The sequence below is a fragment of the Kogia breviceps genome, chromosome 1 (assembly GCF_026419965.1).
Source record: "Kogia breviceps isolate mKogBre1 chromosome 1, mKogBre1 haplotype 1, whole genome shotgun sequence".
In the NCBI taxonomy this organism is placed as follows: domain Eukaryota; kingdom Metazoa; phylum Chordata; class Mammalia; order Artiodactyla; family Physeteridae; genus Kogia; species Kogia breviceps.
Window position 1 is genome coordinate 142,171,591 of NC_081310.1, and position 14,176 is coordinate 142,185,766.

Consider the following 14,176-nt stretch of genomic DNA (forward strand, 5'->3'; position numbering starts at 1 on the left):
TGTTTAGGAATGTAAGAGATTTCTGTGCATTAATTTTGTATCCTGAAACTTTCCATATTCATTGATTAGCTCTAGTAGTTTTCTGGTAGCATCTTTAGGATTCTCTATGTATAGTATCATGTCATCTGCAAACAGTGACAGTTTTACTTCTTCTTTTCCCATTTGTATTCCTTTTATTTCTTCTTCTCTGATTGCTGTGGCTAGGACTTCCAAAACTATGCTGAATGATGGTGGCAAGAGTGGATATCCTTGTCTTCCTGATCTTAGAGGAAATGCTTTCAGTTTTTCACCATTGAGAATGATGTTTGCTGTGGGTTTGTCATATGTGGCATTTACTATGTTGAGGTAGGTTCCCTCTATGCCCACTTTCTGGAGAGTTTTTATCATAAATGGGTATTGAATTTTGTCAAAAGCTTTTTCTGCATCTATTGAGATCATCCTATGGTTTTTATTCTTCAATTTGTTAATATGGTGTATCACATTTATCAATTTGTGTATATTGAAGAATACTTGCATCCCTGGGATAAATCCCACCTGAGCATGGTGTATGATCCTTTTAATGTGTTATTGGATTCTGTTTGCTAGTATTTTGTTGAGGATTTTTGCATCAATATTCATCAGTGATATTGGTCTGTAGTTTTCTTTTTTACAGAAATATAGATCGATGGAAGAGGATAGAAAGCCCAGGGTGATGGTGGCCTAGTAGAATGATTTTGGGAGTGTTCCTTCCTCTGCAATTTTTTGGAAGAGTTTGAGAAGGATGGGTGTTAGCTCTTCTCTAAATGTTTGATAGAAGCCATCTGGTGCTGGACTTTTGTGAAGTTGGAAGATTTTTAATCACAGTTTCAATTTCATTAGTTGTGATTGGTCTGTTCATATTTTCCATTTCTTCCTGCTTCAGTCTTGGAAGGTTATATCTTTCTAAGAGTTTGTCCATTGCTTCCAGGTTGTCCATTTTATTGGCATAGAGTTACTTGTAGTAGTCTCTGATGATGCTTTGTATTTCTGTAGTGTCCATTGTAACTTCTTTTTCATTTCTAATTTTATTGATTTGAGTCCTCTCCCTCTTTTTTCTTGATGAGTCTGGCTAAAGGTTTATCAGTTTTATCTTCTCAAAGAACCAGCTTTTAGTTTTATTGATCTTTGCTATTGTTTTCTTCATTTCTATTTCATTTATTTCTGCTCTGATTTTTATGATTTCTTTCCTTCTACTAACTTGGGGTTTTGTTTGTTTTTCTTTCTCTAGTTCCTTTAGGTCTAAGGTTAAATTTTTCTTATTTCTTGAGGTAGGATTGTATTGTTATAAACTTCCCTCTTAGAACTGCTTTTGCTGCATTCCATAGGTTTTGGATCATTGTGTTTTCATTGTCATTTGTCTCTAGGTATTTTTTTATTTCATTTTTTATTTCTTCAGTGATCTCTTGGGTATTTAGTAATTATTCTTTAGCCTCCATGTGTTTGTGTTTTTACATTTTTTTCCCTGTAATTGATTTCTAATTTCATAGTGTTGTGGTCGGGAAAGATGTTTTATATGATTTCAATTTTCTTAAATTTACCAAGGCTTGATTTGTGACCCAAGATGTGACCTATCCTGGAGAATCTTCTGTGTGCACTTGAGAAGAAAGTGTAATCTGATGTTTTCAGATGGAATGTCTTATATATCAATTAAATCTATCTGGTCTATTGTGTTATTTAAAGCTTGTATTTCCTTATTAATTTTCTGTTTGGATGATCTGTCTATTGGTATAAGTGAGGTGTTAAAGTTCCCCAGTATTATTGTGTTACTGTCGATTTCCTCTTTTATAGCTGTTAGCATTTGCCTTATGTATTGAGGTACTCCTATGTTGGGTGCATATGTATTTATAATTGTTATATCTTCTTCTTGGATTGATCTGTTGATCATTATGTAGTGTCCTTCCTTGCCTCTTGTAACTGTCTTATTTTAAAATTTATTTATTTATTTATGGCTGTGTTGGGTCTTCGTTTCTGTGCGAGGGCTTCCTCTAGTTGTGGCAAGCGGGGGCCACTCTTCATCGCGGTGCGCGGGCCTCTCACTATCGCGGCCTCTCTTGTTGCGGAGCACAGGCTCCAGACGCGCAGGCTCAGTAGTGTGGCTCACGGGCCTAATTGCTCCGCGGCATGTGGGATCTTCCCAGACCAGGGCTCGAACCCATGTCCTCTGCATTAGCAGGCAGATTCTCAACCACTGCGCCACCAGGGAAGCCCCAATAACTGTCTTATTTTAAAGTCTTTTATCTGATATGAGTGTTGCTACCCCAACTTTCTTTTGATTTCCATTTGCATGGAATCTCTTTTTCCATCCCCTCACTTTCAGTCTGTATGTGTCCCTAGGTCTGAAGTGGGTCTCTTGTAGACAGAATATGAATGGGAATTGAATACAATTTTATATTAAAGTGTAAACTAGAGGCATGTCCATATAATAGCCCTGTAATTGTGACACCATAAAATGGACATCAGGATTCTTTCACTAGAATTTCACTCAGTGAATTTGAAAGGAAGGAAAGTCTAGGTTATCTTGAGTAACAAACACTCCTCCAAATCTTAACACAACAATACATTCACTCTTGCTCATGCTACATGTTGAAAGGGATGACTTTATTTAGTATAATTGTTCAGGGGCCAGGCTGATGGAGGCCCCATCATGACAAATGTGTCTGTAATTGCTGTATCAGGAGAAGAGCAAATAGTGCACTAGGTCATAAATACTTCTACTCAAAAGTGATACTCCTTACTTTTAGCTCCTATTGCATTGGCCAAATTAAGTCACATGTCAGCCTAACTGCAAAGAGGGACTGGGGACTTAAATCCTATGATGTTCTTGAAAAAGAAAGAGAAGAAGAAATCCAGAGGAACCACACTAAAGGCTGCAAGAGTCAGAGACATTCAGAGGCATAAATGATACCATTCATTCACACAACATGCATTTTTTCTGCACTATGCTGTGAACTAGTATGCTAGGAATAAAATCAAGTGAGCCACTATACATGTGCTAGTTTTGGAGACAGCCACTTAAACAATTATTTAAGGATGCTAAGAATGATACATATTCACATTTTGAAGAATCCCCAAAAGACCACCTTACAGTGATCTTGGGTGACCACACAAAGCACACTATTTAAAGCTTTGATTTTTTAAAAAAATGTAATCAAAGCACTCTAAAGTTTCATTAAAGTATATTAATAGTCATATATATTTCATTTAACTAAGCAATCTAAAAAGAATGTACCAACTTAACAGTGATCTTTACTCAGCTTAAGGGTAAATTTCTCACATGTCTCAGATCCAGAAGAGTGTGTAAAACCTTTCAAGTAACATCATAGGGTTTTTTTGTTTCCTTCCTTCTCAGTGTAAATACTGGAAGCTATTATATTACTTTTTATAATGTGAGCCTATCAGACTATAATTCTTGACTCTCAATAAAATGTCCTAAAATATCCTATTTTTATACCAAAAATATACTATTTTATCCATTGTTAAACAAAAATATTAAAAACATTAAGTGACATTTAAGACAAAAAAATATTCATCCATATTCCCACAATCCCAATTCAATTTTCTTTTTTCTGCATTCCTATCTGTCTTTCACACATTATAATACAAGGAAATTCTACTTGGAAAAAGGAGAAGAAGATTAAGAATATATTCCATTCTAAAAATCGTGGATAACTTTACACATGCAAAGAAGACATGTACCCTTGAGCTTTGGGGCTGTCCTGGTCACATGCAGAGCCAAAAGGGGTGACAAGTGCATCCCCAAGACTGTGTGCAAAGAGACTGATGTTATTCCACTAGCAGTCACTATTATACTATGTATTCACAGCTGAATTTATGCTAATTAACAAATTGTAGAGAAGATATATACTTTGCCAACTGTTTCAGGAGACAAGGGCCCTTGGCCTGGCTCAGAGGGTGTATTTAGGATAGGATGCATAGAGAATGTACCTAGGACTAAGAGCTTGACATATATACAATTATATTTAGGAAAAGCAGATATTAAACACTGTACAAACCATGTTCTAACTTTTTACTCACCAGCACATTTTAGACTTTAAGATAAATGCATTCTCAATTACCCATCTTCCTTGTTTTTCCAATATATTTTCATAAATGAGCATGTACCTCATCTGCTAATTCATACATTTATTAACTATTAATAACTATATTTAGTAACTATATTTACTAATAAAGCTTATTTTCTTCATAATTTTTATATAGAAAATAAATATACGTTACAGTTCTAGTAGTTTCTGTACCAAAGTACAAAGAATACATCACCTTTGCACCTCTCTCCTGTTCATATCCCACTTTGGTATCCACTATGTTTGAGTTTCAGCAGCTTGCTTTTATTCCACAGGAAGCAAACCTTAGTTATATCGAGATTTAAAAAAAGCAAGCAAGAAAGAAAATAAGCAAGCTAGCAAGCAAGGAAGCAAATGCAAAAAATCCCTTACTCCTTGTAGTACCTGTCTAAATAACATCTCTTTAAATAGCATTAGATAATTTGAAAGACAAAACAAGCATTATTATGGAGGTTATTCAAACCCTGGACTGGTAAAGGTTGACATGTTGTCTTACCTTTAACACTTAGTCTTAGGACATTCAGATTTTGTCATGTAAAATGGTGTGTGGGATTATATTCACAGATACAGAAATATGTTCCATTCTATCACACCCACGAGTCCCAGAACAGTACACTGAAAGCTGGCATGAATAAGAACCATTCCACAAATGAAAAGCAGAGCTAACGTTCTGATATGTAATGAACTAATTTAGTCACCATATTTTTTTCTTCAATTTTAAACATTATTGCTACACTAAGAAGTTTTCATTTGTCCTTTAAAAATGGTTATGAGATGTGGCTATGCAGGTAATCTTGTTAAGTAAATATTTTTCTTTGTAGATAATTCTGTATGCCATTATTTATAACCCAAATACATATTTTAAGAGATGTACTTCATCATTTCAAAAATGTTTTATAATTGTTGCTAATATGTTTTGGTAGTAGGTTAGAAAACATCTTGTCTTAAGTTTCCCAGTAACTGAAGATTCTAGATAAAATGTATTCAGAATTTTAGCATTAGAGAAAACATTAAATGAGAAACATTTGTTTCAATTTGTCTCATGAAAGAACAGAGAATTCCCTTCTTTATAGTCATAACAGTCATAACATAACAGATAAGTAAATAGATATTTAGCAGTAAGAGGGAATTTATTATTTCAAAGGACCCTTCAAAATATAACTTTGTAATGCAAAAAATATTAACAGAAATGAGTATGTTTTTAAAAATTTCAACTATATCATATTTTATTTTCCTGATTAAAATTTTTTCCTAATCAATATTCAAGGCAGTATTTTATAGAAAGGCCTAACCTCTCTTTAAATAATTATTGTTTTCTGGTAAGAAAAATCATTGATTATCCTTAATGAAATTAGCAAATTTAGAAGAAAATTCATTTAGTTAAAAGGAGCTGAACTTTTCTCCATCATCTAATATTTAGTTGGCATTTTTCTAAATAGATCAGTAATTTAAAAGAACATTTTAATTTTCATTAAAATGTTGTTGTATCCAAACTTAGAATGCTTTAATATTAGTGAAATTAACTCCATATTTCTTAAATAATGGTACTTTTTAAAAATAGAATACTTAACAGATGGTAAATTTATAGAATTAAACTGCCTAGATAGTCAAATCAAAGTGTAAAGATAAGGCAATTGTCCAAAAAACTTAGGCTAAATAAAAACTCAGGCCAAAATTCAAGCCACAAATGAAATGAGAAAGCAATGTATTGGGGGTGGGTCATCATGTTGGCTGACTTCATTAACTGAATTTAGTAGACTAAGGTTTTCATCCTTATTTCTCTTTGCTAAGGTGTAAAATCTCCAGTAGTTCCAAGGGTGTGGTTTTAGTGGCTGAGGTTGGAAGCCAAGAGATCTGGTTCTATTTATGTTTCTCTAACTAACAGATGTGTGACCTTGTACAAGAAAGCACACTTATCTGGGCTTAGTTTCCTCTTTTGTAAAATAAGACCCTCTAAAGTCTCTCTGAAATGTTATGAACTCATGAAATAGCAAGATGACAGCTATGTGAGTATGTATTATAAAACAGAGCAATTACAGCTGTATGTGTATGTGTGTGGTATGCTCAATGTTCAACAATATGGTATTACCCTAAGGAAATTGCTAATATTTAACAATCACTTGAAGTTTAAATAGGTATTTGATTTAATTATAATAGCTTTTATAATTGTCTTAAGAAATTAATCACACTTGAAGTAGGGAAGAAAATTTTTTTCATGTCTTGAGTTAAACCAACTAAGAATAACACGAGAATAAATATTCAGTGTGATGTCAGTGCTAAGAATATGTGGTCGGAGATGTGGAGGTACGTCTCCATTCTAATGACTCTGTAAGATGCCTACTCATGGTAAGAACTGCAATGGTGAATGCAATAGATGCAGAAAACCTAATCATTTAATATTCAAGAAGTCTAATTATTTGCACTTTTAAATTATTTTAGTTACACCATTTGTGTCACATTAATTCTTCAAATTCAGCTGATACATTTTAGCTTTGTATCCATTACTTACCTTTTTAGTACAGCAAAGGTCTTCATAACATTTAGGCACTATCTCAGTAAGGTTCATTTCTTGCCTTTCCTTCCATTACCAAATAATTTGATAATGCAGACAGCCATCTATAAAATATTTTGCCACTACACAAACCTATATTTATCTCTTTTAGTATAATAATAGCATAAAAGCCTGTAATTTTTTTCTTGGGGAATTAAATCAAATGCTTTCTTAGACTGTTTTTCCCATCTTTTCCTCTGCTAGCTCTGTATTCCACAGTACCACCTCCTTCTCTTTTTCCCTGTGAAAATCTCATAATGATAGTACTTACACTATCGGTATTTTTCTTGTCAGGTCACCTACCTCTTTTGTATAACTGAAACCTACAGCGTCTCACTTGTTCTCATACTATTTTACCACTTGAAGAGCACAAAATTTAATTCTCTCCATCTGAACATACACACACACACACACACACACACACACACACACACACCACCACACACACTTACACATATATCCTGCCATTCTCTTGCTCTTAACAAATTTGTTATGCTACCACCTTGGGCCTGGTATCACCATCACCTGAGGTTAAACATGCTCTCAAACTTACTGAACTTCATGTAGAGTAAAAGTACCCTGGCACAACTGAAGAAACTGCATCTTTAAGAAGCCAGTAAATGAAGTTTTTAAACAATGTTAAGCATCTACGCTAGTGTTAAAATATTTAAATAGATCATGTAAATGCTAATATAAATTTCACTACTTCATCTCTGGTAACTACTATTGCTTTCATGTTTATTAAAGTGAAATAATATTTTTCTACAGAGATTTTAAGTAATTTATCAAACAGTGAACAGTACAGTGAAAGTGAGTATATGCAGGAAATCCTTTGGGTTATTAAATTTATTTAATAATTTTTCCATGTGCCATTGAATGACAAATGATAATTTTTCTGTTATGGTTAATAATTTACATAGCATATGATACCTCTCCAGAGGTTTATATATCAAATCACAATTTCAAAGTAGATATGACAGCTATTGACTCAAAATTGCTTTATTGAATACTTCCTTAATGTACTTTTATATGACGTATTCTAATAGTTTATTAAATGTTTCTGTCATGAATTAATTATGCCAGGAAGATAAGCAGCAGTATCTTCTGTACCAATATTAAATGGTGGTCACAAAAGTAATATGGTGCATTATTGTCAAATATGTTGATCACTTTGAAAAGTTGTTTCAAAATATTAAGGTTTTTTTATTCATTAGGAAATAAGTCAATGATCTACAGATTTCTCTCATCTAACAAGCAACAATTTTTGCCTATGATGGAGAAGGCACAGTATGGAGAAAATGGTACAGGAGCCAAATCTGGGTTTAAATCATCACCTTGTAGCTATGTGACATGGATGTATCACTTCTGTCTTTGAACCTAAATTTTCTAATCTTTCAAATGGTGAGAATGATGCTTCTTAAAGGATTATTTTGAAATAAGGCACCTGACTCATGGTAGGTCTTTAGGAGCTGGTAGCTGTTACTATAATTATACACTATGGTAAGAGAAGCCAGATGACAAGGGACAGTTTCTGACCACAAAAGCTCAAGAATTTTAAGTATATCACTTAATTCCAAGATAGGAAATAAACATATTTAACTATTTAAATGGCATACCTTAAAAACAGACTATGCCATCACGACATATAACCACACACACACACACACACACACACACACACACACACACACACACACACATTACTATAGAAAACCTCATTTGCACCAAAAAGTTTATGTTGCACTCTTCTAAAATGTACCATTTTGTCTTATTATTTGCTATGTACTAGAATTATAAATTAGCAATTATTACTACTTCTATTTTACAGCATTAAAAGAGGCTGGTTTGTATTACCAGGATCACATGTTAATTCTGGAAGTACCTGTGGTTTTCTTAATCCTCTTTCACTACCTCAGGATAATTCACTAGAGTATTTTCTATAAAAACATAGATATTTCTAATGATTCAAACCCTATTCACAAAACCTGGCTAAAAACTTCATAAAGGAAAAATATTACTGTTTTGTGGCCATCATTTTTCAAACATTGTTGATTTATAGTACCCCTTTAAAATTTGAGTTTTCATTGACAACTCATGAATCAGTATTTTAACATATATACAAAACCTACCATCTAGGCATCTCCTTTCTGATTTTTTGGTTCCTCAGAGTAGAACTTAATAGCTACACTATATGGTCAAATTGCTATTTTAATCTTAAAATTCCAATTTTTAATCCTGAGACATTAGATACCCTCCACTGAATACTGATGTAGTAAACGGCTTCAAAGTAAAAATGTCAAGGTTCTCAGAAGATCCTAGAATCATCTTGAAGGTATGAATTACTTAATGGTCATCTGGCTTGGCACAAACTAAACGTCTGTTCTGTGTCACAGATGTGAATTAACGTTTCCCCCAAAGCCATCTTGCCAATTCACGTGACTGACTAGACCCAGACAAAAAAGAATATGGATGATACTCTACAAAGCAGCCATTCTTACTGGAGAGGCCAAAATACTCCAAGTAATGTCTTTTATTGGTTATGTGGTTGTTATAATTATTATACTCAATGAATAACATATATTCTCTAAATGAAGAATTTACCAAAAATTATGAAATAATTTATGTGAAGGAAAAAGAATGGAATATGGATCCAGAAATAACTCAGATGGTAATTTATCAATAGTTGGTTACTCTTTGTGCACTCTGTTAATTTGAATATGAAATGAAATTATAATATCATGGAATGAGGGATCCATTCTTATACAGGGGCAACAGTCATCAGAAGATAAAATTATAGTAAAAATAGGTGTAATTTTGATACATCAGTGAAAACGAAACTTATCTTCAAATTTTCAACTGTTTTATTTATTTTTTAAACTATTTTTAAAAGGTAGACATTTTAAGTCATGATTAAAGAAACTAGGTTTTTATATCAAGTATTACCAGGTACTATGAACTGCAAATGAGAGAGATCTAAGAAATACCCCTGGGAATTAACACCATGTGGATAATACAGTCATTTAATGATTTCATAATTGATAAAAATTCATAGTGATGTTAATCTATATCTTTGCAATTTTTTTAAATCAAAAGCACACAAAAATACAGATGCACAAAAGCACTTTAAGCTATGTTCTATATTTTATAGAGTAAGCAGAAAAATTAAAAGCTTACAAACAAAAGTGGAATGAGATTTTAATTAAGAAAAATTTAATACCAGCCTAAAGCAGCAATAAAATTCAGAATAAAACATGGCTACTGTAACTGAAGCAGGTTTATTTCTTTAAGAAGTGCTTTCTAATTCTGAAGCTGCATATGTGCAGGTACACGTGATGGGGAATGTAAGGGTTGCCATGGTAAGTACACATCTTTTCTTGGGCAGTCAAGTATTTTTATAACTGTATAAAGAACTCTCACTTCATAATATGTCATGGAAATTGACTCTACTTCCCTTACCAACACATATTAGTATGATGCAATGCAGCACAGGACAGAAATAGCCCACATTTCTAAAAACTTCAGCCCATTAAGATCGCTTATAAAACATGGAGTGAAAAATGAAATAAGAAATCTCCAAGTCAGGAAACTAATTAAATGGTGGGGCTAGAACAAGTTCTACCTCCATTAAATTAATAAATAATCACACCCCAGGACATTCCACATGCCTGATACACTCTCCGGGAGTCCAAAATGCAAACAGCGCTAAATACCACCCTCAATATACTTTTATTCATATGACTTACTTTTAAGGAAAATTAAAATAATTCCTACAGCCCTACTTTCTCATTCTTTCCCGGTGCGATCAATGGTTTCCAAGAAGCAGGGATGTGACTCTGCTCTACTGTCTTTTGCACAAAATCTCGTGGTGTTTCTCTTAAGAGTCTGTGAAGTCAGTTCAAGACGCCTGGATGGAGGCGTGACACTTGGACTGGGGAGGTGGCAGAATCTGTTGAGAAACGCAGCAGGTTCTGAGGCGCTAGAGAACCCACGTGTGCAGGGGCTGGAGAACTTTTCCGCCACGTCTCCCGGAAGGAATGCCTCACTTTTAAATTGGGGGCTAGCTGGGGCGAGGGGCGGGGGTGGGTGGAAGGTGGGCAGTAAAAGAGGAGAGGTGGGCGGTAGAGCAGAAGGTTCAAACCCTTCACAGGTATCTACTCGTGCTTCTCCACATTCTATTGTCGCCCCCTTCAACTTTATTATTTTTCCCTCTTAAAGGAGGACTTAAGCAACAGGGATGCCGAGCATCTCATAGGCTCAGCCTGGAACAAAGAAAATCGAGTTCCTAATACTGTATCTCTCCTGTTGGAGATCACGTGTCCTGCTTTCACTGGAATGCACTCTTCTCGCCCACGCTATAAAATCTCTACTGTGCTTAGAAATTTTACCCAGGTTAAAATATGCTTACATACAAATTGCTTTTCATCTACCAAGACAACCACATTTCAATGTAAACAGGTACACATCTTTACATGGTGACCCAGTTACCACTGCAGGTAAATTCGAAAGTGTATTGGGAAAGTAATGGAAAAGAATAGGTGGAGAACCTTTTATGTCTCACTGAGCGTACCCCCCCCCCACCCCCCATACACACACCTTTTCTAATTTCTTTTGAAGGACAACTTCGAAAGGAACGTGGGAGTCGTGGGAGTCTCAGATGGTTCCTTCCTGAAGCCGATTCCCGGGAGTTGTGAAAGTGACCCTTCCCTTCTCTGCCTGGCGCTGAGCCCTCTCTCCCAGCCCGCTCGCTTTGTGACTCGATGGGGAGGAGACAGTGAGGGAGAGGGCGGAGGCGGGTCCTTTATGCAGCCCTGATGGGCAAGAAGTAGTATAATGAAGCAATTTTGCAGCCATCTCCGTTATTCTTAAGTCACACTCTTTTTAAAGGCATTCTGTACAAGCCGCATTCCCTCACCCCCATTCTTGACTCTGCAAACTGTAAGGCAGGACACCCTGTGGCAGCCAATTTAGTTGTCCGTGAGCTAAGGTGCTATGGTTACCGTAACGTTAATGTGCTTCCCTCCCTCTTTCCACGTAGGATCTGAAACTAGTCCTGCATCCTTAATGACTCTAAGAGGAGGATGCAAGATGCTGAAGGGGGCTAAGCACTGGGACTGGGAATAGAGCTGGCTCACCAGCTTCGCCGTGCAACACAAAGAAGATGTGTGGGCAGGAGTTGTCTAGCTTAGGGGGAAGGAGACATCGCTTTCCCTGACTCCCAGGGAGGAAGCTTTCGCTCCATCGCTCCCCCAGTTCTTTCGGTCTTCCAGTCTCTCATACTCCTTCCCCTTCATCGCCTCCCCAAACCCCACCCGTTCCCTTCAATCACCAAAGGCATAAAGATTTTCTAATTGTATTTTTCAAACAAATAGACATCAAACAGGAATACTACAGCTGCTAAGATAAAGGGACAAACGCGACCTGCCACAAGTGTGTGTGTGTGTGTGTGTGTGTGAGAGAGAGAGAGAGAGAGAGAGAGAGAGAGAGAGAGAATCAAACGAGCGCTTCATCCTTCAGCCACCTCCAGGAAAAAAACTGACTGGAGATACCCAAGATAATAAAGAACTAAGATCAATCTCAGCTCAACCAACGGTCCCAGCACCAGCACCCCAATCTAGCTCTTTACCTTTCCTTTTTGCAGTATGTAACCTTTTAAGCTCACCCTCCAGCCCAGGCCGCTCGGCGCTCCCCTGCACCCGCACAGCTAGCACCCCATTCTAAATGCCCCGCAACCTACCACCTCCCCGCCGCCTCCGCGGGCCACCGCGCAAGCAGCTCCCAGAGGGCGCTGAAGGCTCCGGTCCTCCCACCCTCGACCCCGTCGGCCACCAGGGTCCCACACCTCGGGCGCTGTGGCTGTAGCGGCGAGGCCCCCGCAACCCCCTTGGCCACGGAGCGATAGTTTCCTACTCACATCGCCGGCGGGAGAAACTGCCCATGAGGTTCCGGAGAGAGTGAATCGTGCAGCTGCCAAGGGTTATTCCTTAAAGTGTTCGGGGGTCCGCAGTGGAGTGGGCACGAGGGTCCTCGGAGGAGAGAAGGAGTGAAGGAGGAGAAGAGGAGAAAGAGGGGATTCCAGGCAGGTGCCACGTTAGACCATGATGCCCGTGCCCTTCAGGTGGACACCTGGAGAGGTTCCGGCGGGAAGCGGCCGAGGGGAAGCCCGAAGCGCTGGCGGGGGAGGCAGGAGCGCATCCACTGCCCAGCTTCCGCCTGCCCTGCGCGCCGCGCTAGCGACCGCAGCAGCAGAGGCAGCGGCGGTGGCGGAGGCGCAGTTCCCTCCCCACCCCCAGAAGGCTCCACAGACAATGAATCCTGGGCGGAGAAGATCCGAGCAGAAAAGGCGAATCTTGCACCCAACTCCGTAACACCCCCTGCCCACTGCCGCGCCTCTCCTGGGCAAGGATCCCCGGGGACCGGGGCGCAGCGGGCGGTTCGGAGGGGCAGTGCGCTCCCGCGGCTGCAGGCGGCGGCCGAGTGGGCGTTTGCAGGTCCCTCCGGCGATAACCCGCTGCCCAGGGGCTGAGTGTCCGTGGCTTCGAGCCCAGGGTTCGCCCGGAGTGGGGTCCTCCTCGGTGCAGTGGCTCGATGAACAGGTGCCAAGATTGGCAGGCGAGGAGGCGCTGCTCCTGGCTCTTGGCTGTGTCTCCGTGCTCTCCCCGCCCCCTCTCTTTTTTCCCACCCCCTTTTCCGACGACACCAGCTGCAGCTGCTTCAAAGTGTAAAAAATGTCAAGGAGATTTTCCAGCAATAGGGGAGGGGGTGACCACGTTCACAGCCCTCGGCCTCTTTTTGAGATACTCGCCTGCCCCTCTGACCTCCACTCGGGCTTCCCCAAATTGTGAGAAGAAAAATTCCAGTCTGGCGGAGAATTGAAATGGTCGCCTTCTCCCGGCTCCGGCACAGGCTGTTGTTAGAGAACGGGACAACAGGCCGAGCTCTCTGGGTTCTTTCAGTCGCCCGCCGTGCGCCAGGCAGGTGCCCGAGGCACGGCGCCGGGCAGCGCTGGGCCGCCGGCTCTTCCCGTTGCCGGACCGGCCCGTGGCGCTCGGGCGGCGCGGCGTCCTGCAGCGCGGGCGACTCCGCCGCACCAGCGCCCCCGGGCCTCTGCGCCTTCCAGAGCGCCGCTGCACCCGCACCGGCTCGGTGACGCTGCGCTCGTGGCTCCGCAGGCTGCCGCTCCTGCTATCTCAGCAAAGAGGCGGCCGGGAGCGCCTCCTCGGGGTTTCCTCCCCCGCCCGCCTTTCCCGCTGCAGGTTGTTGGCTGCCAAGGAGAAAAGTCTCTGCTAGCGGGTCGGTCGCTTCACGTCAGTCAAAGCAACGACCTTTGTGCCTGCTCTCACGTTCCCTTCTCTTTCTGGGGCCAGGGTTGCTGCCCTGGGAGTGCGCAGAATGAGAAGGGGTTTTCTAACTATCCTTCATATTTTCACCGCCACGCCTCCTGCCATGAACACACACTCTCACACTCACGCACACTCATATGCTCCCTCACGTAAGAGCACACACAGACACTTTATTCTCTCACACT

The 14,176-nt window shown here is 39.4% G+C and overlaps 1 protein-coding gene across 5 annotated transcripts in view; it reads right to left on the bottom strand.

The window, feature by feature from the left end:
* Nucleotides 1-13,823, bottom strand: part of LRRC7 (leucine rich repeat containing 7) — a 493,673-nt gene extending 479,850 nt beyond the window's left edge. Inside the window, exon 1 of one of the 5 annotated variants that reach the window (XM_067005975.1) lies at nt 12,491-12,552. Coding sequence is in view for 2 of the 5 variants with exons in the window: in XM_067005982.1 (XP_066862083.1) it covers nt 12,563-12,564 (2 nt within the window). In the remaining 3 variants the exon portion in view is untranslated. The other 4 variants (XM_067005982.1, XM_059056301.2, XM_067005990.1 and 1 more) reach the window with 4 other exon arrangements.
* Nucleotides 13,824-14,176: the final 353 nt, after the last annotated feature.